The sequence below is a fragment of the Diceros bicornis genome, chromosome X (genome assembly GCF_020826845.1).
Source record: "Diceros bicornis minor isolate mBicDic1 chromosome X, mDicBic1.mat.cur, whole genome shotgun sequence".
NCBI classification, from domain to species: Eukaryota; Metazoa; Chordata; class Mammalia; order Perissodactyla; family Rhinocerotidae; genus Diceros; species Diceros bicornis.
In genome coordinates this window covers 137,625,894-137,649,971 of record NC_080781.1, presented here as the reverse complement: position 1 = coordinate 137,649,971, position 24,078 = coordinate 137,625,894, and the positions used below count along the sequence as shown (strand labels likewise).

The window sequence follows — 24,078 nt, the reverse complement described above, 5'->3', positions numbered from 1 at the left end:
GCTCTCTAGTTTCTCCTTCGTCGTCCTCCTCCTCCTGCTCCTCCTCCATGTCCTCGGTCCGGGTAAGAAGCCTTGAATGGATTGGCTTCCTGCAAGTCTCTTGGCTGATCCCTCCTTGCAGGCCTGTGCTGCCCGCCCGAGTGCGTGTGTGTGTGCAGGTGTGCGCGTGCCGAGATCAGTTCTGCTTAGAGGGACGTCTCCACGCTGTGGAGCGGGCTCCCGGGTCTGGAAGAAAACACTGACGAGGTAGCTGACTTGGTGCCGTGCGTGGTCAGGTAGATGCCGCTGTCTATGGCGTTGTTGTTCTGGTTGGGGGACGGGGGTGGGGGGGCCCGCAGACGGTCTTCGTTCTCGTCCACGTCCGTGTCATCAATGAGCGGGATGTTGTGGGTGTAGTCATTGATCAGAAACTCGGGCGCTGCCATGAAGTTGTGGATGGAGGTCTTGGATTCCGGTTTCTCCAGGCCTTCATAGAGTGAGCTACGGAAGGCTTTCACCACCCGGATCTGGAGCCGGAGGTGGAGGGACAGGGGCCAGAGGTGGGAGGAGGGAGGGAGGGAGGGAGAGGGGGGAGGAAGGAAGGGGAAAGAAGGAAGGAAGGAAGGAAGGAAGGAAGGAAGGAGACAATCAATGGCTGGCTGGTGCTGGCGAGCTCCACCCATATCAATGGCAGGGGGCGCTGCATGAAAAATGTTCATCCACTGGAACAGAACATTTGGGGTGGCTCTGCCTGGCTGTGGTAAGTGTTTTCAGGTTTGGGTCTCAGTCTTGTCAACTGATCCACAAGCAGGACAAGCGGCAGTGGCTCTCTCTAGGCTGACCTGGGCAGATATTCTGGTACTCAAGAGCAACGGACACCCCGTACTCTTGGCTGCTACTTCCCCTTTCCCTGCACTGGGGGAGGACCGGCTTAGGTGGCCCCTGGGCTCTCTGAATGCCAGATCCAAATTCCAATTTGGTAGAACACACAGCTGACTGCAAAAGGGACAATGCTGGAGAGAGAAAGTATGAAGAACTTGCTGGTAAGAGAAAGTCCCAAGCCAATGGGCAAATTGCTGGCCTTTCTCAAGTGGGTCTCCCTCCCTGGCTTCTCTAGGGATCTCTCCTCTGTCCGCCTAGGTCTTGTGGCCGCAGCCCACACCCGCCATGCCTAGACCCATTGGGCTGTCAGTCTCCCTGCTGCTAAGCCCAGCAACCACTTCTGTGTCTCCATCTTATTTGATCCCTCAGGGGCACTCTCCACAGCAGACTGCCCCTCTTTCTGGAAACTCCTCCTGGCTTCCCTGACATTGCCCCTGCCTGGCCCTCCTCCTACCTTACTGGCTGCTCTGGCCCAGTCTCCTGCACTGCTCTTTCCTCTGTCCCAGGGTGCCCCAGAGCCCTGACCTGGCCCTGTCCCTCCTCCTGTCTGTCCACACCCCCAGGCCCACCTCTTAGCCCTGGCCATGGCTCTGGGGCTCATCTGGCTATAATCACGGACTGTGGCCCATGCCTCTCCTCAGAGCTCCAGGCCCGAGAGCCCACCAGTCCCCCGTCTGGAGGCATCCAAGACTGAAAATGGCCCCACTTTTGATTTGCACCCACCGAGCCTGTCTTGCTCAGATGCCCTGATCCACTGTGGTGGTTCCTCATGTCTCCTTCCAGGCCCCTGGCCAATGGCTGGGTGCATCTGGTTAGGTTGTCACTGCCCTTTGCAGAGCCTTCCTGCCCCCAGAGGCCTTTTGCAATCCGGTGCTACCTGCCGCACCAACCTTTCTCACCCTGCACTCTCCTTCTCCTCTTCACCCTCCAAGCCAGACAATTTCTTTCAGTCCCTGAAATATGCCAGGCTTTTCTACACCTTGTTCCCTGGTTGCCCCACTGGCACCTGCAGACCTCAGATCCGCCTAACTCCACACAGGGAAGAGCTTCCCACAATGCTCTGTTTCCCAGTTGCTGCGGCCCTCGGCCCCAGCTGAGCTCAGGCATCCTCTGGCTCCTGCACCTCCTGCAGGCACCTGCTCCCAGAATTAGCCCCTCAGTCTCTTTAAGCCCTCCCTCCGCTTGCTGCTCTCCCCTCACTTACACATGTGCCCAAGTCTCATAGGGTTTACAAGCCACAGAGTTGCTGCCTCTCTTTGCTCCCTCCTTGGTCCCCCAGCCTCGGCTCCCTCTTGCTTCTAGAAGCCAGAGTAGATTGGAAGGCCTCTGCTGGGCCCACACGAGCCAGCTGGCCTTGTGCTGAGATGGGGAAGCCAGCCCCTCCCTATGTGAGTGGGTGGACACAACACGAGTTCTCAAGTCCTTTCCAGGTCCAAGGTTCTAGGATTTGGTTTGCTTGGTTTAGACAAAGTGTTGGCAAACTGTGGCCCAAGGGCTAACTCTAGCCCCTAGCCTGGATTTGTGAATAAAGTTTGATTGGCATGCAGCCACACTTATCCGTTCACGCACTAAGGTTGTCTTTGAGATCCACGGGCAGAATTGTGTAGTTGTGATAGAGACCTGGTTTGCCAAGCCGAAAATACTTACTCTCTGGCTTAGAGGAGAAGTTCACTGCCCCCTGGTTTAGACCATGAATCGCACTGTTGACAATGAGTCCCTTTCAACGCTCCAGCACCTGGACCCTGGGGCCTGCTTTGCTCCGCCAAGCATAGTGCTCCTAGATCAGTTCGAACCAGGTGAACCTCGCAGTCTTTCGAGTGCAAAAGAGGCAGTCAAAGAGCTCCATTAAATGGGAATTTTCGAGCTTCATATCTTAAATCTAGTTAGGATTTTCTCTGAATTTGGTGAAGCCACATCTTCCTGATTGCAGATGGCCAACTATCTGCACTCAGTTCCTTAATTCCCCCAGACTGGCTTCTGAGATAGGGGTAACACAGAAATTGAAAATCATTTGATGTTTCTAATGTAAAGAAACAGAATTTACTTTTTGTAGCCATTGCAGATGTGGCCTCATTATTTGGGACTTTTCTGGTGCCAGAATTGTGGGGAAGCCACAGCGTTGGTGGAGTACCTATTCCAGCTGTTGGCCACACTTCTCCAGTCACAGAAATGAAAGCAAGCTGCCCGTGACCCTGGGGCCTTTGTGGTAAGTTTGCCAGCAATGATCCGGTGACCCTGGCTACAACCTTTCTGCTCACTGAGCTGGTCCCCTCACTTGGACCTGCGCCACATGCTCAGGCCAGACCCCTGCTCAAACCCATCCTCATGTTTCCTTGCACCTGGCTAAACTCTAAGGTCTTTGCCCCAAAAAGGGCAGCCAGCCCTTCCCTCCACAGCTTCTGCTGCTCTGGCCTGGCTGTAATCAAAGACTCACTTTAATGGCAGTCTCATCACCAGCCTCAAGGGGAAGGGTTGCCTCTGCCCTGTTTGCTGCCTATCACCAGAACCTGGAACAAAGCAGTCGCTCAGTCACTGACAGAGGGTGCCAGGGCCGCTGCCACAAACCTTCTGCTGTTCGGGGCTCTGAGCTTGGCCCATCATCATCTCCTCCAGCTGATGGTGAGTCAGCTTTCCCCCAGGTCCCATTTCCCTGCATTCAAATCTTGGGCTAGGAACAGATGGCTTTGTATTGGTCCTATGATGGGGTGTGTTCAGGCCACCCAATGCTGAAGGGCACAGTGAGTTCCTGGGATGCTGGTTTGGTGAGAACCAGCAAGTGTTTCTAAGAGAGGAAGGCCTGAGCCCTGGAGGCCTGAGCTCACACACGGGGGGCCCGAGGACAGCCCCACAGTGGAGTTTAGTGTGTCCCAGTGAAAGCACGATCAAGGTCGAGCGGAGCCAGCACCCTTACTGCCTCCTCAGGCTCCTCACCCAGCCTGGGACCGTCCCAGGGGCCCAGGGCGGGGTCCTCGGGCCATCTCTCCATTACTACCACTCCCAAAGGGACCTGCTGCCCTCAACGCCATCAGTGCCACGTGCAGCCCACAGACCACCTTGATACCATAAACACCCTCTGCACCACCTCCCCCTGTGTCTGCAGCCAGGGCCCGCCCCTTCCCAGCATGCCAGACTTATGCATCTGCTGCTCCTTCACCTCCCTTCGGATCATTTAAAAGTAAAAGAAAGACCTGAAAAGCACCCTCCATTAAGACGACTCCTAGGGTTATGGCCTAGATGGCTGGGAAGGCCAAAGAGGATCAGGTCGGGCCGGGGCTGGGGGCTCTCCTGTACCTTCCACCTCACCCAACGTGAGGCCCGACGCGTCCCCCCACCTCCTGGCATCTGAGACGTGGCCCTGCTTCCTCCTTAACTACCCAGGCACCCCATCCCAGTCCCTGCACCCACTCAAGGATGTCACGCAGCCATCTCCCTCTCCCTTGTCTAGGTTACTCATCTGTCCTGTCTTAAAGGAGACCCTCTCCTGGTGCCGCAGTCCCCTTCAGCTGCTGGCCACAGTTGGTGAGGGTTGTTGATACTCACAGCCTCCACTTTATTTCACCCTGTTCTCTCCTGTCCCCACTCCCCAGGGTCCTCCCCGGCTGGGCACTCAGTGCTGTGCACACCATACCCCTGCTTCCCCGCAGGACATAGTCTCCAGGTCTTCCTCCTTCCTATCCCCATCATCTCACACTCCAGGGCCCCAGAACTCGTCTTTGGACCTTTTCTCATCTTTGTCTACATCCACGCATCTCCTATCCACCCCGGCCTTACATCCCATCTGGCTTCTCACAAGTCCCACACCTCTATCTCCAGACTCTGAGCTCTGCCTGCCTCTTCAACTTCACCCCCCTCCCCACCACGCCTCCGGCCTGGTCTCCCTGCTGTTGCCCTTGACCTCCACAGTCTATTCCCAGCATGGCAGCTGGAGCAATCCTTTCAAATGAAAGCCAGAGCATGTCACCCTCTCCACTGGTCCAAACCCTTCAGTAGCTGTGTCTTCCTGAAAGGAAAACTGGAAGTCCTGCTGGGCCTGCATTTTCTTCCTCTTCCTCCTTTACTCTCTCCAGCATCAGCCTCCCAGCTCTTCCCCAAGCACGCCAGGCACACTCTTGCCTCAGGGCCTTTGCACTGGCTGTTCCCTCTGCCAGGAAGGCTCCTCCCCAGGGAGGGAGCCTCACCTCCTTCTCTGTTTACAGTCACAACTCTGTCTCCCCCAGCACCACTGCACTGCTTCTGCTTCATTTTCTCCCCAGCACAGCTCACCTTCAACACCCTACACATCCCATTATTCTCGGCTCTGTCTCCTTTCCGCAAAACATAAGGCCCGAGGGCAGGGGTCTGTCTGTCTGGTTCACTAATGTCCCCAGCACCCATCATGGCACCTGCGCCCAGCAGGGGATCAGTGGGTGGGTGCTGAAAGTAGAGGGCCCACGAGACCTGACATGTGTCTCCCATGATGGTTTCACCCAACGGCGGCTCTCCACCCACTTTGTTCTAACCAACTAGCTTGAGTCTCCTTTAGGGCCGTGCCACCTACCCTTTCCCCTGCCTAGACTGTTTTTCCACCAGATGGGCCCATGCTGGCCTTTTCTCCTTGTTTTGAAGTCAACTCACATATCCAGCCTCCGAGAGGCTGTCCTGGACCACTTTATGCAAAATAGCGCCCCTAACATTTCTCCTGCTCTGCTTTCTTCTCTGCCGAGGCTTGTGACCATCTGCCCTTAGCCTAAGCTTACTTCTCTGTTCCTTGATTGCTGCCTGCCCCTCCCCTTGGGGGGGGGCATGGAAGCCCTGGTCTGCCTTCACCTGAACCATGAGCTCTGCTAGGGGGGACAGGGCGGGTGCATTCCAGACCCACAGAACCACCCCAGCCACACTGAGCCGAAGCAGAAGGGATGCTTGTGTCAGACTGCGAGGTGACCATGCTACTTATGGAGGCTTGGGGCGTGAGCAGAGGGGGTGAAGATCATGGCTGAAAGTGGATGTGCCCCGCTTTGGTTTTGGCTTTCAATTGCTCGAGCTCGCAAGGCAGGTGGGGGTGGGTGGAGAAGGGATATGAAAGCAGGGAGGCAAGCGAAGGGCTGCGGGACCCACCCCATTAAAGGAATGCAAAAAGGGAACAAAAACAAAAGAAGAGAAGAGAAAACTAAAAAGAAAGGCTCCTGAATGATGACAACAGTAACAACAGAAACTGCCTGACACCTTCTGGCCCTTTCCCCCTTGGGCGGTGGGAGAAGTGGGCCCCGGGGGTCATCACGCTTTCTACCCTCACTGCTGAGGCTCACAGAACTCAGAAGCCTTCCGTCTGACTGCCGCTTGATGGACATGCCTGGCACTGTACCAACCACTAATCCAGAACCTTCTGCGAGAGGAAGGGATCTGTCAGCTCCCCTGGCATCCAGGCTTTGGATTTAGAGCCATGGGAACTGCCTGCCGGGAACTCTGGGGTTTCCAGGTCCCAAACCCTCCCTGTAGATGTGAGGGTGAATCAGGACTTGAAAGAAACACAAAGAGGCGTGGGCCACCATGCCCACAGTGAGGGGGCAGTGAGGGGAAGGCCCCCTTTCCTCACCATGGAATCAGGAAACATTGACATTGACATGCAAATTCCAGAGTTGGCCCTTTCAGTGAGGGATTGAACCCCAAACCAAACTAAAGACATGGCTTTGTGTACATTGGCAATGTACACATACAGTGTGTACATTGGCAAGCCAAAAATGCTAATGGCTGGTGAGTTTTGTGAAGGTTACCTCCCATCCTGTGTGCACGCGTGTGTCCAGGACGGGGAAAGCCTAGGCCATCACACTGAACTGCCCCAGGTACAGTGAGTGTCCAACTGCAGGGCCTCAAGTCTGTCCCCTGAGCTCCCTGGGACCTGACTCCCAGCCCTGGGAGTCAGCCTGGAAGCACGTACTGGGGAGGGCTCGGAGCAGGGGTTCCGGGGTTTGCCCTAGGCTGCAAGCTGGCACATGCTTTAGGCATTGTCTTGAAGATCTTTTTCTGTGGAAGGGCCCGTGGTTGCAGGAATGCTCAGGCAGGGCAGGGCTGATACTCTTCCTAGTGTGGAGACAGTGTGCACACTGTCAAATAGCAGAGAGAAAATGCCAATACACTATTCCCAGAAACCCAAGTGGGAAGACTTGGCTCAAAGTCAACGAACTTCCTGAGACAGGAGCAAACTCCAACAAACAAGACTGCCTTCACTTTACAGGGCTCCTTCCTCCGTGGGGCTGCCTTAATTATGGGAGCTGCATGTCTCCCTGGGCTCCAGAAGGGAGAGTCCAAGGAAATCGTGGGGGCTCACCTGGCCTGGCTTTGCCAAGTTGGATGGAAGGTTTTCATGTTGCAAAAGCCAATTAAAATAAAGCAACTGCCATGATCTGTTTCCAGCATGGTTAATCAGAACTAACTGGCCCAGAGGGAGCCCTTCTGGCCACAATTGACCAAACTCACTGCCCACCTCCGCCTCTTGCCGGGCTGGGTCAGGAGCCCTCTCATGAACCACTGCGACAGTAAATGTTCGAGTATAGAGGCCCAGCATTGCTGCCGAGGGCCAGGCTCAGCTGCTGGTTGGAGTGGGAGGGCCGTCGGGGCAAGCTGCTGGGGAACAGGCTTTGGGTGTGTGGCTGGGGAGGGGCTGGGGTATGACTGTGTGTCCCCGCTCACACCTGAAGGCGGCCATCCATGCCCTAGGCTTGCTACTAGTTAGGATACCCAAGTGAAGAGAACAGCCCATCTCTGGCCACACCTTGGGGACCCTGACAGCCAGCTGTGGGAGTGATGCTGAGCTTCTGGCAGCATTAGTGTGTGAGAGAGTGTGATTGGGGCAGGAATGGGGGTGACTGACATGCCAACAGGGGATCGGCTGAAAGTGGTTATTAAATAATGCTCTTTCCTGAGCCACTCACATGGGCTGGCCTCAAGGCCATGACTGAGATCCCATGAAATGAGGTGGCGGCCTTGAAGGGGAAGGCGCTACACCCCAGGCCGAGAATGAAATGTCCGGGATGTAGGGTGGCCACCAGGCCAGGCGGAGAGGAGAAATGGCTGAGTGAATGACGAGGAGGCAGCCAAGGCCATCCTGGAGCTGGGAGGTCACTGTGTGCAACTGAGAGAGTGGGGACTGTGTTGGGACTCAAATCCAGAAGCAGCAAAGACGCGAGCGCATGCGGGAGTGGGAAGCCTGGGGGGTCAGGGGTCGGCTAGAAAGGGTGGGCGGATGTGAACGTTAGTGCAGTGAGCCCCAAGGATCGCTGCATCTCTAGCCCCCCAGTCACCCCTCGGGGGGGAGCTCTCCTCTCCCTCTGGCTCTGAGGACATTCTCCGACCACTTCTTGCACTGGCATTACGTGCCAGGGCCCGTGTTGGTGAGCAACGTCACCGATCACTCTTGCCCTCAGGCTCCTTGTCCACAGCCTGCACTGGGCCTTCCATTTGGAGAGCCTGAGCTTCTTGGTGGAAGCGTTGGTGGACAGAGGCCCTGGTGTGCTGGAGGACTTGCCCTGGCACAGGGGATAAGGCGCAGGCTGGCTGGGCAGTGGGCAAGGACAGGAACCTTCCCATAAGAGTGGGGTTTTCTTTAGGAAACCTTGTGACCTACGACCACTGAACCTCCTACAAGGCTGCCTCTTGGCGAGGCTGGGAGCTCTGGCATGACCTGCCCCCTGCCTTCCTTCTGACAAGTTCCAAGAGAGGGAGACGGCCTGGGACTAGCCCCTACTCTGCTAGGCCTTCCCCTGATTTGTACGATGAGAGTGCTAGCTTGGTGATTTCTTGGGGTCTTCGCAGCTCAGACTGGGGGCTGGTTCAGAGTTCCAAACCAATCTGGTGAGGATGGCAGAAAGCGATTTTGGTCGGCAGCTTCCGAAAGCAGGCGTGTCCCCCGGTGTTGCCCGATCCTCCAACCAGCATCTTCCTCCACAGTGGGGCCCTTGCTGTCATACCAGCGCCCTCCTCAGACAGAAGGTCCTCAGCTCTCACCAGGCCCTGCCACCTGCTCCTTGCCCAGCAGCACATGGTGAGGAAAGGGACAGTGGCCCTTCCTCTGGCCAGGCACTAGTTTGGGAGGAGTAGCATCTCTCCCACTGCTCTTACCAGGCACTGCTGGGCTCCCAGAAGTGGGAAGAGGGTGAGGGACACATGGCTGCAGAAGGAAGGAAGGTGCTAGAAGCCAAGGAAGAGAGGACAGAGAGAGGCTGCCTCCAGGGAGGAAGCCCAACGAATCCAGAGGGAGCCAAGAGAGGGCAGGCCTCACCCAGGAGCGTGGAGGGGAGGCCCAGGCTGGCCCTGGAGTGGAACAAGGCCAGAGCTGTGGAGAAGGCCTGAGGGGCATGCAGGATGAAGGCCTTGTCGGCTGCCTTCCTCCCAAGTCAACAGACAGGCAGATGGACAGACAGACAGACAGAAAGAGCAGAGAGAGATGGTAAAGAAACATGTGAAGGAAGTCAAGGGGGAGGGAGGGACAGGAGCAAGTCAGCGCGTGCCCCTTGAGCAGACCCACGTCCCCTCTTGTCCCTTTGTTCCCAGGAAGCAAGGTGCTGCTGCCCAGCTGGGCCTCGGCCAAGGCACACCTGGGAGGCCACACACCAATTCTGTCCTTGACTGCAGGTGGCCGAGCCTCCTGCAGACCTTTCTGGGTGGAGTCGTGGCAAGGCCCCTCTGGCACGAGGTCAGAGCTTCCCAGCCCACCTGTGATGGCTGTCGGCCAATATCTGTGGCCCGGGTGGGTGGCCCAGTGAGTGTGTGAGGGAGCTGGAGGTGCTGTTTGGAGGAGGTTTGTGTGTGTGTCTGTGTGTGTGTGTGCACACGCGTGTGCGTGCACACATGCTGTTTCCGAAGGGGACAAGGTGGCCTGGTGGGGACCCAGTGCAGCCTACATCCCTTCCTTAAAGGGCAGAGTGGCCTGAAGTGACAGCTTAAGCAAGAGGAGGGACGCCCCCCACCGGGGACCTCTCACCAGTTCCTAAAGAAAAAAAAAAAAAAAAGAAAAGACAAAGAAGAAAAGACAAGACAAAAAAGGAAAAGAGAAGAAATCGAGCAAAAGCCAAATCCCAGAATTGGAGGGGAAAGGTACAGTTAGCGTCCCGTCTGCAGGGAGGGCTGTGCTCCCGGAGGTGAGAGCTGCTGTCTCACTGGAAGGAAAGGAAGGAGGTGGCATCAAATCGCCCCGGCAGGGGCTCTGGGCTCACCCTCAAAAGTTTACTGTTCGGTTTTAGAAATCTCGAATCTGTGACGAGAAGCAGGTGGCCCTGGGGGGAGCAGGGGGCTCACACGGTTCGCTGCGTTCTCTCTCACTGGGGAGCCGTGGGGTGGCCGGTTCAATGGTCTAGTGGCTTTCCCTTTGTCTTTGTAAAAAGATGTGAGCAATTATGGAAGTTTCTCCTTCTTCAGGACAGGCTCTTTAAAATGTGACTGACATGGCGGGAACTTTTCATTGGAACTTAAAGAAGGGTCAATTTCTCCCAGCTTCTCGGAGCAAGGAGGAGAAAGAGTGGTGACCAGATGGGGTTAAGACCTTCCAATCCCGAGGCCTGTTTGGAAAGAGCAAAGGTGCTTTGGGAACAAATGGAAATGGAGCAGAGTGCAAGCTGGGGGTGTGAGGAGGGCTCCTGGTCGAGGGACACCTCGGACACCTCTAACAGCCGGTGGCTCAGGGCAAGGGCCTACAGGGCAGGCAGCACCTGAGCAGGAGCAGCTGGCCACCACTGAGCCCACCTGGGGACACATGACAGCAGCCTCCCGAAGCTCACATCAGGTCTACTGCTTTTGGAAACCACTTCAAGGAGAGTTCTGGAAGCTGCCACTTTAGTCCCAAGTAGTTGGGCTGGATTCTTCTGCTGCAAATGAGGCCAAAAAGGTACTTGCCTGCCGCTCCAGCCCCGGAAGGTGGCCCTGCGCCTGTGTGCCTCCCTTTCATGGCCCCACAGGACACCGACCAAGGCCCCACTTTGACACCAGACACCCCCAGAAGCGGCCTGAGTTCATGAAGAACCATCGGCAAAGGCAGACAAGTTCAAGAAAAGAAAACCAATGACAGAAGGAGCACTAAATGAAAACCAAAAACTCAAACAAAGAAAAGAACAGAAGGTCCAGCAGTGCCATGGATTCAATACATTTCATAAGAGAGTATGGCTTTGGAGAGACACCGTCTGGGCAGGAAGGACTGGACAGGGCGTAAAGAAAGAACGGAAAAGCCACGGTGAGCGGAGGATGCAAGACTGGAAAAAAGAGAAGGAAGACGTGGGGAGGCTTTTTCTCCCCCAGAGATGCCATTTATGAGAGAAAAGGGGACTCAAGACTCACTCCCAGCGGCACTGGCGGGATTGGCAGCAGAGAGAATTAGGTGAGTAGGGGTAGAAAGATTGGTTACGTCATGGAGCTGGCTGAGGACTGAAGACCGCCGGCGCACAGCACCCTGAAATGAACCGCTTCTCTTGAAGGTACTCACTACCTCCATCTGTGGGAGAGAAAATGAGATAAAGTTTGGCTTGCACTGTTGTCCCGGCTACCGCACGGGGGTGGGGCTGGGTGAGGACAGGGGCCACACTGGGCACATATCGTGACAGCAAAGCCTCATCTAGGTCACCCCACTCCCTGGTAGCTGACGGTGCTTCTGGCGTGGCTGAGGCCAGCCTTTGCGTCATCCACCAAGAGAGGGTTTGCTGAGCAAATGATTAGCACTCAGAAGACTGGGAGGGCAGGGTGAACAATCAGGGCACACTACAAACGTTTTAGAAAGAGTCATTTGCATTCACGATATGCTCATTGCAAGCCACTCATCAATAAATACCTGTGTCTGGCAATACTTTGTTATCCTAGGTCAGTACTTCTCAACCTTTTTTTCCGCCCCAACACACCTGAGGGATATGATATGCTCCCATTAGAAAAGAGGCTCCCTGGGGCAGCGCTCCTTGATGGCATGGGGACAGGGGCCCTTCCCTGAGCCCATCCTTCCCTCCATTTACATTGCTCTAAGCGGGGGACATCTCTTGCTCTTCACTACGCCAGCCTGCCCTGGCCTGCTGGGAGGTGCGACCATCACTGTCCTCTGCGGCTCCGCCACTCAGTGAGGGAGGGACGCCTGAGGGAAGCCTCAGCGGAAGAATGGATCTAAAAAGAGGGGAGGGGGTTTTCCGAAAGCACTTGCTTCGTCATATCAGAACTCCTTCCCACAGAGCCACAGGCATGGCCGGAGGGAGAGCAGAGAGCCTGGAGGGTCCAGGGAGCAAAGATGGCTTTTGCTTTGTTCCCTACCCTTTTAGCTTCCTAGGAGTCAGAAAGGAAACGAGAACCACCTGGGTGAACTCACTGGACTTCCTGACCCTGCCTCTGACTGGCATGTGGGTCTGGGAGCAGATCAGACCCGGGTGTGAGGGAACTGCAGCCTAGCGGCCACAGTAAACATCCCCCCATCTGGAGACCATGTGCCTGGATTCTGGGAGCCCAGCCCAGCGTGGTGCACTTTTGGCCGCCTCTTTGGGAATGCCCTCAGTGGGAGGGGGGAAATCTTTGGCTTTAGAAGGTGGATCTGATTTCTGGAAAGTGCCATACAGTTCACTGGATGATGCGAGCAGCAAAGCAAGGATGCATTTCTGGAGCCTGGAGCGCACTGGCTAGCTGCTCTGGGCCCAAGGCAAGGGGCCCCGCCTCATTCTGAAGCCCTGCAGTGGCTATGTGGTAGCCACCAGGTTCACTGGGGTGTCTGACATGGGGCCAGGCTTCTTGATAGAAGGCAGCTTGAGTGCTCGGACTCCCCCGACCCCAACCAAAATGAAGATGTCAGTATTTCAACCCTTGGACGCACTGTGGAAAAGACATCATGTGTACTTGGCTGCCGGCCCCCCTTCTCCCAGCATATCCCGCTTGAGAGCAGGGGAAGCTCCCGGCCAGGACTGAGCACAGTGAGGAAGGCGCAGCGAGCGCCCTCGGGGGCTGCCACAGTGCCGAGTGTGCCCCACCGCACTGAAGGAAGATGACACATGCCATGATGCTGCCGTCTCTTTGGGGGGCGTTGCCTCCCTAGATTGCTTCCAAGGCTATGGAGACAGGTCTGTCTCAAGAGGGGACTCTTACTGTGGCAAAGGCGACGACAGAAGGGAAAGATGCCTTTCCTGCCTCTGCTTTGTTCTCTCCATGTGGTGTCCCGATGGGATGATGGCTTCACTCAAAATACCACAAAACTGTCATCTCCCCCCCCACCCCCCGCCCCAGAAGCCCAGTTGCTGCTGAAGCTTCTCATTGGTTTATAATGGAATGAGAAATAGACCGCACCATGAATGTTTTGAAAAGCTCCATGTTCTGGGTTTCCAGGACTCACTTTTATTCTGGAATGACACCCTAACTGTCTGGTGCACTAATATGTTAGTACGGAATGATGGTGAGAGCAGGTAGCAGGTTATGAAATGCCTTCACTTAGCAACATAACAAGCTGTGCTGGCCTCTGAAATCTGGGGAGCAATTTTGTGGTTCGCAAAATCCAGAAATCTAGGGCCAGCTGCCTACAGAATGTTTCTCTTGGCTTGAGGTGGACATACTACCTGGGGGGCTTTATTTCTCCTGGGCTTTATTTCTGTTTTTCAAGCAGGTATTCTGAATCAAAAAGAAAGATGCTCTTAAAAAGTGAGCTAAAGTGACTGACTGGTTCAGCTTTCTAGAGGAGTGTGGTGAATCTGACGTCATAAAGTCAAGACCCTGTGGAGGCATGACTGTCTCTACGGAGAGGACAAGGAGTGCACTAGGGGATGCGGGAGGGAGACTTGGGCCCTGGCTGGCCCACGTTCTCACTGGGTGATCTTGGGCAAGTCCCTTCCCTCTGGGCCCCTGACCCGCCAGTGTCTACATGGGCACTGATGGTCAGAACGGCCCAGAACTCCAAGACTGACTGAGGGGACTGCCGCTCTACTAGCCAGGCAGCAGTGGCAGGCCCAAGAGCCCACAGGCACACAGATGCCACACACACAGGTGGCCGAGGCAACACTGACCTCCCCCCAGATGCCGCAGATGGGGGCAGGGCTGCTGTCTCAGCTGCTAGAAAAGCCAACATGGTTAGCAGCCAATACTGCCTTAGCCTCATGGATGGAAGTGAAATGGGCTGAGCAGAGGAGCAAGTGCAGCCGCATTCCCCTGGGCTCGAGCTGGCTCCAGGCTCTGCAGCGGAACCGGGCACGATGGACGAGAGCCCGTCACGGCCTGGACAGGGTGGGTGTGGCTCACAGTTGCGCGGCCGGGAGGCAATGGGGGCGACCTGGACATCTGCCTACAAAGGCTACTCCTGTTCTTCTACCGGGGGGCGCTCAGCATTTGGGCCAGACAGCACATTCTTCTCTGGCTAAGCTGGCTTAGGGGCTTGGGACACCAAGAAGAATGAGCCCAACCTGGCCTACTGATTCTCTACTGGAGAAGCCCCTTGGACCCTAGGGGAGCTCCTTAATCTTGGAGTTCTTTGGTGCCACTTTACCCAGCCCTACAGGATCCCGAGCTCTGGGGGCAGCCCAGGACTTGGCAGCTTTGGAAAGTTCCCCGGGGCATTCTGCTCCTCACTGGTTATTTTTCCGTGTGGAAAAATAACTGCCATAAGTGTGTGCTGTGGGCACATGAGGGCCCACAGTGATGGGAGGGAGTGGACTCTGAGGAGGCTTCACAAGGTAGTGGCCATTGAGGGGGCTGCTGCAGGATGAGGAGGGGCCCCGAGGGGACACAGCAGGAGCTGGGGAGGCTCAGAGCCCAGAGACAGTGGCCAGTATGGAGGCACAGTGACGCAGGGGAGCAGAGTGCATGTCTGGAAAGGCAGCAGGGATTACAGGGGTACAGGGCATGTGGTCTCCTCAAGCCCAAGAGACCAGGGCTTGAAGGTCATGGTCAGGACCCTGGACTTCACCCTTAGGACAGGGAGAGAGGCTACATGGCCATGGTGTGGAGGGTAACGTTAGAGGGGACAAGCTGAGCAAAGGCTGGTGGGGCAGGAGGGAGGCTGGGGCCTGGGGAGGCGAGGAGGGGTGCTCTGAGTCTGGGCCCCATGAGTTCCCCAGGGGCTGTGTGGGAGCAGCTGGCAAGCCGTGCGCATCGAGAAGGAGCATCGGACCTGGGACAAGGCAGGCAGAGGCTGCTGAGGGTGCTTTGGGCGCATTGCATGGAAGATTCTTTGGGACAAGCCCATGGCTATGTGTGACAGGCTGGAGGCAAACACTGGGGAGAGATGTGGTCTCAGGGCCTGCCCCAGGCCAAGGGGCCCACAGCAGGAAGCTGCTTAAAGAGACTCCACAGAAGGGCCTGGCCAGGTCATAGTGGTGTCCCTTCCTCTGGTGGGGCCCCAGGAGGAGAAGCGATTGGAGCTGGGTCAGGGACCGTGAGGCTGCGGGTCCTGGACAGAGCATGGAGAAAGGCCAGAGGCGGGACAGTGGGAAGCCCAGGAGGGGCAGGGAGTGATAGGTGTCACCACGGGGCTATGCTGAGAGAAGGCTGCAGGGGGCCAGGATGGCAGCAGGGAGCCTTGATCCAGGCAGAGACACTGGTAGCTGGGCCTAGAGAATGGGGGTAGGGGTGGCTGTATTGGGGACATACATTTCAGGGGGCAGAGCCAAGCCAATGGGCCATGCCCACGCACCACGTGTGGAAGAGACAAGAAGAGGGTCCGGGATGGCTCTGGGGCTCTGGCTTGGGCAGTGGAGGTGATGGAGCCATTGGTCAGGGGCTGGGGGGCTGGGAGTAGGTGGGTTTAGGGCAGCGGGGCCTGTGGTCTGGGCCAAGCCCAATGTGGGTGTTGTGGGACATCTTGATGCTGGTGTGGCACGCTGGGGTTTCTGGCGGGGAGCGGATGAGGAGGCGGTGAGTGGATGAGGAGGCGGTGAGTGAGGGTCACTAGGTCGCCATCTGGAGGCTGCGAGGGGAGGGGCAGGCCGTGAGCAATAGGACAAGAAGAGACGGGTGTCTACAGGGCCTAGTGGGGGAGGTGGGCAAGGGCTGAAGGAGAAGCTCCTGGGTCTGTAGGATTTTCAGCATGTAAGAGCCACAGCAGGGCCGACCAAAGTCTCAGCGGGAGGCAGGGGTGCCAGGCAAGTGAAGACAAGGGGCAGACAGCAAGATGGAAAGGGGACAGCAAGCCATCAGGGGGAGCAGGGCCAACTAGACTTCCAGAAGGGTGCTGGGAAGGAGCCTTGAAGCAGGAATGACAGAGGGACAGCCTGAACCCCAGAGCCGGGAGGAGGCCTCGAAGACCTTGGCAAGAACTGCCTCTGGGAGGCTGATGGCAGAGGCCAGGCCACGATGAGATCACGAGTGAGCGCAAGGGAAGAACATGGAGAGATAGCAAGTATGGAACATTCTGGCAAGAAGGCCGGCCGGGAAGGGTTGGGGGCAGATCGGGGGTGGCTCTGGCAGGCTGGCTCTCGTGGGCGCTCATTGCAGCTGCCTGTCTTTATGGCAGACTGCAGCCGACGGCCTCGGCCTTCACCAGCCTGATATTTGGAGATTGGGGTGAACAGAGTCTGCTTCCTGAATGAAATCTTCCACAGGATTTACCAGATAACCCAGTGAGTGGTGAGCTTGCCAAAGGCTATTTGAAATGGGCATCTACCTCATCCCAAGAATATCACTTCCTGGTGCCCAGGGCCAGTTCCAGCAGCTACACGGACAGCGGGTGGTCCGTGCCCTGTGAGAGACAGCCACTGGCCACAGCACACACCTTTAGCTGACACCTGTGCCCACTAGGGACGGAGGGCCACCTGAGCTCTGAGGGAAGTGTTGGGGACAGGCCATCTCAGCACCACAACCGCCAGTGGGCACTTGTGGGGATGGCATAGGGACACTAGCAACTGCCCTTGTGATCACGGCATCAAGACCCAAAGGTCTCCCTGTTAGTCTCCGGCTCTTCTCATCCCTTCTCTGCTTCTTGCTTGCTTGCACGGCAGCTTACCTGCGTCTGGATCCGGTTGAGGCCCCGGAACCAGAGGATCTGGCCTCTGCGGAGCTCCCGCTCGGCGTGGTCGATCTCTTCCTCCCCCTCGGCCAGCTCCTCGTCAGCCATCTCATCCTTCCCAGGCCCATGCCCTGCTTCCTTCAGGCACTTGAGCTGGCTGGTGGGGATGGTGGCGATGACCTGGGGGTCACAGGCGAGGGACAGCCGGCAGAGGTGGCCATCAGAGCAGGGCTGGGCCTTTCAGAGTAGGAGGTCTTCTGGGGCTGGGAAGGGACCCAGACTGCCCCCCTTCCTCTGACACAGGCTTAGGCTGGTGTCTGTGCCCCCCACCCCCCAGAGTCATGCACTGTTTCCTAAATGCCTCTTTCTTGTGGGCGGACCCGGGGAATGGACGTCCCTTTCTGGTCTCTGAGGCTGCAGGCCTGGGCCACCTTTGCTTGGTGCCAAGTCCTGCTCTCCAGAGGGAGACACCAGCCTCTTTCCTTTCGAGGGTGTTGTTTTCAGTGTTTCAGCAGAGAGCAGACCAAGAGCAGTCCCTGGGGAGCTGGGGGCTGAGCCACGTTTCCCAGTGAGGGGGCAGTGATGTGCACTCCTGTGGCTCCTTCTCCAGAGACTCCCAGCCAGCCAGAGGGCCGGACAGCAGCCAATGCAACCTTCCTGCATAGGGTGTGCCGCAGGAGATTCGCCTGGCCAGGGAGGGGTCTGGCCTTGACCCCTGGCTCCTGGGAGGGCACCTCTACGCCCCTGGCACGTCCTGCCTGATGAGAAGGTCTTGGTTTGCCTGGGGACGAGGGCCCTGCCAGGCATGCTGACAGCGTGATTTGTAGTGGGGCCTTGGGCCGCACACATCAGCCTGAGCTCCCGGGGGCCGAGACTGAGTAACTAAGGTCAGGCATGCGGGCGCTCCAGGCCCGCAGGACCCACCCCCAGTAAAGACCCTGGACACCGCGGCTCCAGGGGAGCTCCCCTGGTGGCAGTACTCCGTGCGTGCTGTCACACATCGCTGCTGGGAGAAACTGTGCTGCCGCATGACTCCACTGGCAGGGGACCTGGAAGCTCCTGCCTCGTTTCTCCCGGACCCGCCCTACGGACGCCTGATCCTGGACTCCCAGCCTCCAGAGCTGTGTGAGAACAACACGTGCAGTTGAAGCCGCTCAGTCTGTGGTATTTCATTGTGGGGGCCTGAGCTGACTGAGACACAGGGCAAAGTGGATCCTGGATCCAGCCTCCTACACCAATGTTCTAGAATTATGGAGAAATGCTTTCAGAGGCCTGCTGTGCACCTGTGGCTTGGGCTGCCCCTCCTGTGCCCTTACCAGCCCCAGCACCCAGGCTCTTTCTTGCTAATGTAGTCACTGGGCACTCTGCACTGCCCTCTGCACTCGGCTTTAACTGCAGCCCATAGAGCTTGGGGTGTCCAACTTTCACTTTCCATCAGCTCAGAGTAGTTCCTCATTTCCCTCGACACTTTTTCCTTGCTCCTCAGAGGACTTAGCAAGATGCTGTTTAGTTCTAAATATGTGGGAATTTTCCCAGCCACCCAGTTTTAAGAGACGACTTTCAGCTCCTATCATGGAAAGGGGAGTGGAGGGTGGCTTTGCCAGGGCCCTGTGACATCCCAGCCATGGCCCTTTGTGTTCTCTCTGCTGACGCTGTCACTTGTGGTCTTGCACCTGGGTTGTGCCATGTCCCAGGCCTGAGCCCTGCTATGTGGTGCTGCCCACCTGAACACGCCCACCGCATGCTTTCCTAGGCGCAGGCTCCGAGGCTCCCGATCAGGGAGCTGGGCAGGGGGCCCTGGGCCACGCACACTTCCCTGGCATCGTGCCCATCACGGGTGCTGTAGCAGAGCAGATGGGAAAGGGGGGCTGGGAAAACTGACAAGGCAGACACTCACCTGTCCCCAGACCAGCTCCCCAACGCCAACAAACAGGCACCAGAGCCACTGCTCCGTGGACAGTGGGGAGCAGCTGAAGGGCTTCCCACCAAACTGGACGATGACAATCTGCAGGAGACAGGTGTGAGGGAGGTGTGTCCAGCGGTGAGCCCAGCTCATCACAGCTACTGAGGCTTCCCTCCTCCTCTAGCCCTCGGGGGCCACCCTGCCCTCCAGGCCAGCCCAGCCCCCTGCAGGTCTGGCTTCCTGGTCAGAAAATCAGATGGTCTGTTGGTTCCCCCGGCTGTGGATTAGCCACATTTCCAGCTTCTGTAAACTCAATGCTTTAACATTTGCCCTGCATGCAAATGCTAGCCATGCCTCGTTCTGGACACCCTGATGACAGGGTCACCAAGTTACCTTGCCTAGGCCTCCTGCTCCCTCATCATCCCTCCCTCCTGGGGTTAAGCTTTTGAAATACAGACCAACCAATCCAGTGCCCACAGCACAACCACTTCCGTTCCTGGGCTCTCGCCCTCCAGGGCACTGTCCTCCACACTCATCACCCAGGGCCATGGCCCAGACAACCAGGGACAGCTCTATACCCCAGTGCCCTGAAATTGTTCCCACTAGAGAGTCCTCAGCCTGCTCACCCCACTGCACAATTTCTCCCCCAGAAGCCGCAATAAAGGCTCTTTCTTACCCACAGTTCCCCACTCTCCCCTCTGCCTCCTGACCAACCCAGGTCTTCCCCACTTGGTCCCCAATGGCGTGGCAGGCCCCCTCCTCTGAGAACCATGAGGAACAAACTATCCTGGCCTGTTGGCCTCACTATACCTCACGTTTTCTATTAGGACACCCTATTTTTGAATGCTCAGCCCCTCCTGGAGAGCTGACAGACCAGCCTGTCCACAACACTGTGGCAGGCAGAGGCCAGTGTTTCAGCACTGGGGACAGAGGGCATCTCCAAAGGAAGCTTCTGGAGTTGTAGTGGCTTCCCACCAAGGAATCAAGAAATGGGAGTGGCAGAACTGGAGGGACCTGTGGGAAAGTCCGTTCTGAGGAAGGCCCACCAAACACCTCTGGAACCCGGAGGGTTAACTCAGGGCAAGGCTGGGATGTTTTAAAGATGAAGAAGTCCTGCTCTGATGTGCACAGAGGGCGTGGGGTCACAGGGAATGCCTGGAGGGGCAGGACTGTTCCTGTGAAGGGGGATGAGATAGCTTCCTGCCTTTCCAAGAGTGAAGCCACCCCTCCTACCTGAATTGCAAAGGTGCCCAGGACGATGGCACAGAAGATGGGATTGCTGAAGATGCCGTGGAACACGTTGCGCTCGCCATGGATCTTGCGGGCGTTGATCTCATTGAAGAGCTGCATCATGACGAAGGTGTTGAAGATGATGGTGTAGTGCTCCGAGGGCGGTGAGTGCAGGGGCGCATTCCTCCCGCTGTCAATGTCGAAGAAGAGCTCCCCTGCAAGCCGAGGCGCATGTGAGGGAAGCGGAGCCCTGAGCAGGACACAGCCCTGGCCGGTGTCCCCCGAGCAGCGCTGGAGGCCGCGTGCAGCCCTGACCTCACAGGGTTGCAAACGCAAGCTCACAGCCAAGGCCAGGGGCAGGAATGAAGAAGTTAAGACGGAATGTTGTGCACGGGCTTCCTCAGACCCAGAGCACCTCTCTTATCATTTACGCGCTGGTTGAGTTGCGTGGGGTGGGCTGGGGAGGAATCGGAGGCTGCAGGGCTCAGGGCGGGCCGGCCCTCCTCTGCCCTGTCCCTAGCATGGGACAGTGGGGCTAGGCCCTCGGGTGGGAGAGGAGAGGCTTCTGCTCCCAAGAGACAAGAGAAAGGCCCCCCGCAAGAGGCCCCCAGATACTGACATTTGTGGGCCCCCACACCGTGATTCCTGCCCTTCAGCAAATGCCGTCCCTGCACACTGAGCTTTGAATCTGCTCCCAGGAACTGGGGCTGAAAGCTGAGTCTCACCAGGACCTGGAGGACAGTGACGGTGACCCGGGCCACCACGTGATCAAGGGTTGCCAGACACATGGAGAGCGCCCTGACATAAGGGAGAGAGGCCACAAACAGACAAAGCAACAATCCAGACAAACAAAGGAGCTGATGCAGGGCACAGAAGAACACGCCGAGGATAGCCGCCACTGACGAGGCTTCCAAGAAGGAGCCCGGGCTCTGAGGGCTCGGTTCTCTGTATCTGGGCCGTGGCATGCAGCCACCACGGCTGGGGGCCCTGCGGTTTTCTCCCCGCCCTCGCTTGGCCCAGCCTCCCCCACCGTCCTTCCCTCAGCTGTCGGGTCTCTGGCCTCTGCCTTCCCTCCCCTGCCCTAACCCCTTCTTGCTTCCTGGCCCTCTTAACCCCCCATCCTCCACCTTTCTCCTCTTTCCCTTCCCTCCTCCATCCCTTCCTTTCCCTCCTCCTCCTCCTCCCCCCCTTCTGCTCTCCCTCCTCTTTCTTGCCCTCTTCTCCCTCCTCCTCCCTCCACTTCTCCCTCCTCCCCTCCATCCTCCCTTCTCTGCCCCACCTTCTTCTACCCCCTCTCTCTCTCCTCCTCCTCCCCCCTTCCTCCCTCTCCTCTCCCTCCTCCTCTCCCCTTTCTCTCCTGGTCTTCCTTCTCCCACAACTTCCAGCAGAGCTCTCTGGTCATTGTCCCCTGGAGAAATAGTCGTGGGGTGAATGGACGGATGAGTGAGTGATCGGGGTCTGGGTGGAGGATGAGACATTCTGCCTGCTCTACGGAGCAGTGGAGTTTCTCAACTGCTCAGGGGCCTGTGACACCTCAGTGGGGCATACACAGAGAGGGACAGCAGGGAGGTGAGGACCAAGGGGTCCTCACTGAAAATCAGGTCCCTGGGTGCTCGGCTGTCCCTTCCACCAACAGACAGGGTAGGAGCCTGTGCGTCTGGCAATAGTGCACTGTGCCCCGGGGCAACCTACCCACAAAGAGCAGTGTGAAGATGATGGAGAGCTGGTAGACTGCATGGCCTAGTATGTTCTTCATCATGGTGCGGGAGATCAGGGGCTTGTCCCTGCCGTATGGCTTCCGCAGCAGCAGTGACTCGGTAGGTGGCTCTGTCGCCAGGGCCAGAGAGGCAAACGTGTCCATGATCAAGTTCACCCACAACATCTGTACAGCTTTGAGAGGAGAGTCCTGTGGAGAGAAGGCAGTCACTCCAAAGTGGGGCTGGAAACCCCATTCCCCCACTCTTGGGAAGAAACTCAGCTTGAGGTCAATGTCACTGGAATGTCATTCAACTGAAAATGCAACAAATCTGACCTCCCCATACAATCAAGACCTCCCCACCTTCTTTTTTCTGAAGGTTAGGAGAGAACTTGCTCTGGTCTTTCTGATTCCTGCTCTTAAAATGTTCCCAGTCTCCCTTCTTCTCTCCCCTGGTGGCAGTGATCTAGAAGATGTGGTCCAAATGGTTAGCAGGAGGCTGACAACCCCCGTCAGTTGCCCCACACCGTGAAAGAGCCTGACTGATGGGTGCCCTCCTGGTCTCCCACACCCAAGGGGCAGCGAGAGGCAGAAAGTCTGCCCTGGACCTTCCTTCTCCTCATCGCCTCAGAGTTGCTGGGTAAAAATCAGCATCACAGAAGCCAGATACAAAGGACAACATAGGAATGGTATGATTCCATTCCTATGAAACTTTCAGAACTGACAGATCCACAGAGACAGACAGCCAATGAGTGGGTGCCAGGGGTTGGGGGAGTGGACAGTGGGGAGTGGCTGCTTAGTGGGTACAGGGGTGATGAAAAACTTCTGGAATTAGATAGAGGTGATGGTTGCACAACATTGTGAGTGTACTAAAAACCACTTAAGATGGTCAAAATGGCTATTATGGTGCAGTTTATGTTATGTAACTGTTATTTCAATTAAAAAAAAAAAAACTTTCGGGGCTGGCCCGGTGGCACGGTAGTTAAGTTCGTGTGCTCTGCTTCGGCAGCCTGGGGTTTGTGGGTTCAGATCCCGGGTGCGGACCTATGCACCGCTTATCAAGCCATGCTATGGCAAGCGTCCCACATATAAAGTAGAGGAAGATGGGCATGGGTGTTAGCCCAGGGCCAATCTTCGTCAGCAGAAAGAGGAGGATTGGCAACAGATGTTAGCTCAGGGCTAATCTTCCTCACCAAAAAACAAACAAACAAACAAACAAAAAAACCTTTGAAAGGGAGACAAATAAATTCTGGATGCTCACTAATGGTGAGAACTGGAGTATTGAAAAAGGGGCAGAGGCTCCTCAGAGGTGAAATCCAGAGTTCCTCTTCGCCCCAGCCCTTCCACTCCTGGGTCCAAACCCACGAGCAGTGGGAGCACAGGTCCACACAGAACCTTGTCCACGTGTGCTCACAGCAGCACTGTGCCCAAGTGACCATTGCTGGAGGAATGGAGAAACAACATGTGCTCCATCCGTGCAATGGAAACTTATTCTGCCATCGAAAGGAATGAAGTACTGATACGTGCTACAACACAGAAGGACCTCGAGAACATTGTGCTAAGTGAAAGGAGCCAGACACAAACCACCACCTATTATTTGATTCCATTTATCTGAAATGTCCAGAATAGGTAAGTCCGTAGAGAGAGAAAGTAGATGGCTTGGTGTCAGGGGCTGGGGGAGAGGGGACTGGGGAGTGACTGGTAATGGCAACAGGGTTTCCTTTTGGGGTAATGGAAATGTTCTGGAATTAGATAGAGGTGATGATTGCACAACATTGTGAATGTACTAAAAAATCCCCACTGAATTGTACACTTTCAAAAGGGGAATTTTTTGGTATGTGAATTTTATCTCAATAAAACAAATCTGCAGAAAAGAAAAACCCTGGGTCTCACACTGGGCCCTCAGGCGGGAGCTCTTCAGCCCACACTCTCCTCGGAGGGGGCCCTGGGCTTGCCCTCTGCACTGAGGTCCAGGTGTACAAGGCGGGAGGGGCCCCATGGGTTGTGGGAGGGAGAGACCAGAGTTCTCCTTGGGCACAATGGCCCCCAGCGCCCACCTGAGTAATGCAGGCGCCCGTGAAAGCCACGATCACGGCCACCACATTGACTGTCAGCTGGAACTGCAGGAACTTTGAGATGCTGTCGTACACGTTGCGGCCCCACATGACTGCCTTGACGATGCTGGTGAAGTTGTCATCAGTCAGGATGATGTCCGAGGCCTCCTTGGCCACGTCAGTCCCTGCAATGCCCTGGGGGGCACACACACAGTGTTCATGGGCCCCTTTCCCAGCCCCTCTGGACCACCCAGCCCGCCAGGGCTGGATCCCCACCTTCCCTTCCAAACGAAGCTCCCCACCAGCTGGGAACAGCTCTCGTTTCATCCAACATGTCCTAGCACTATGAATGGCAGGCTGTCTCCCAGCATGGTGAGGGGCTCTGCTCATAAACAAAGAGGGTGCCACCACCGGGACTACC

General features: G+C 56.7%; 1 protein-coding gene across 1 annotated transcript in view; it reads right to left on the bottom strand.

Annotated features, from left to right (window-relative positions):
- The window catches only part of ATP2B3 (ATPase plasma membrane Ca2+ transporting 3), a 48,297-nt gene continuing 24,219 nt past the window's right edge, over nucleotides 1–24,078 (bottom strand). Inside the window, exons 15-21 of the mRNA XM_058534935.1 lie at nucleotides 23,661–23,852; nucleotides 21,600–21,813; nucleotides 19,911–20,122; nucleotides 18,672–18,779; nucleotides 16,772–16,954; nucleotides 11,192–11,317; nucleotides 1–506 (exon numbers count right to left, since the gene is read on the bottom strand). Coding sequence (XP_058390918.1) covers nucleotides 186–506; nucleotides 11,192–11,317; nucleotides 16,772–16,954; nucleotides 18,672–18,779; nucleotides 19,911–20,122; nucleotides 21,600–21,813; nucleotides 23,661–23,852 — 1,356 coding nt within the window. The 3' untranslated portion in view covers nucleotides 1–185. The remainder of the gene's footprint in view (nucleotides 507–11,191; nucleotides 11,318–16,771; nucleotides 16,955–18,671; nucleotides 18,780–19,910; nucleotides 20,123–21,599; nucleotides 21,814–23,660; nucleotides 23,853–24,078) is intronic.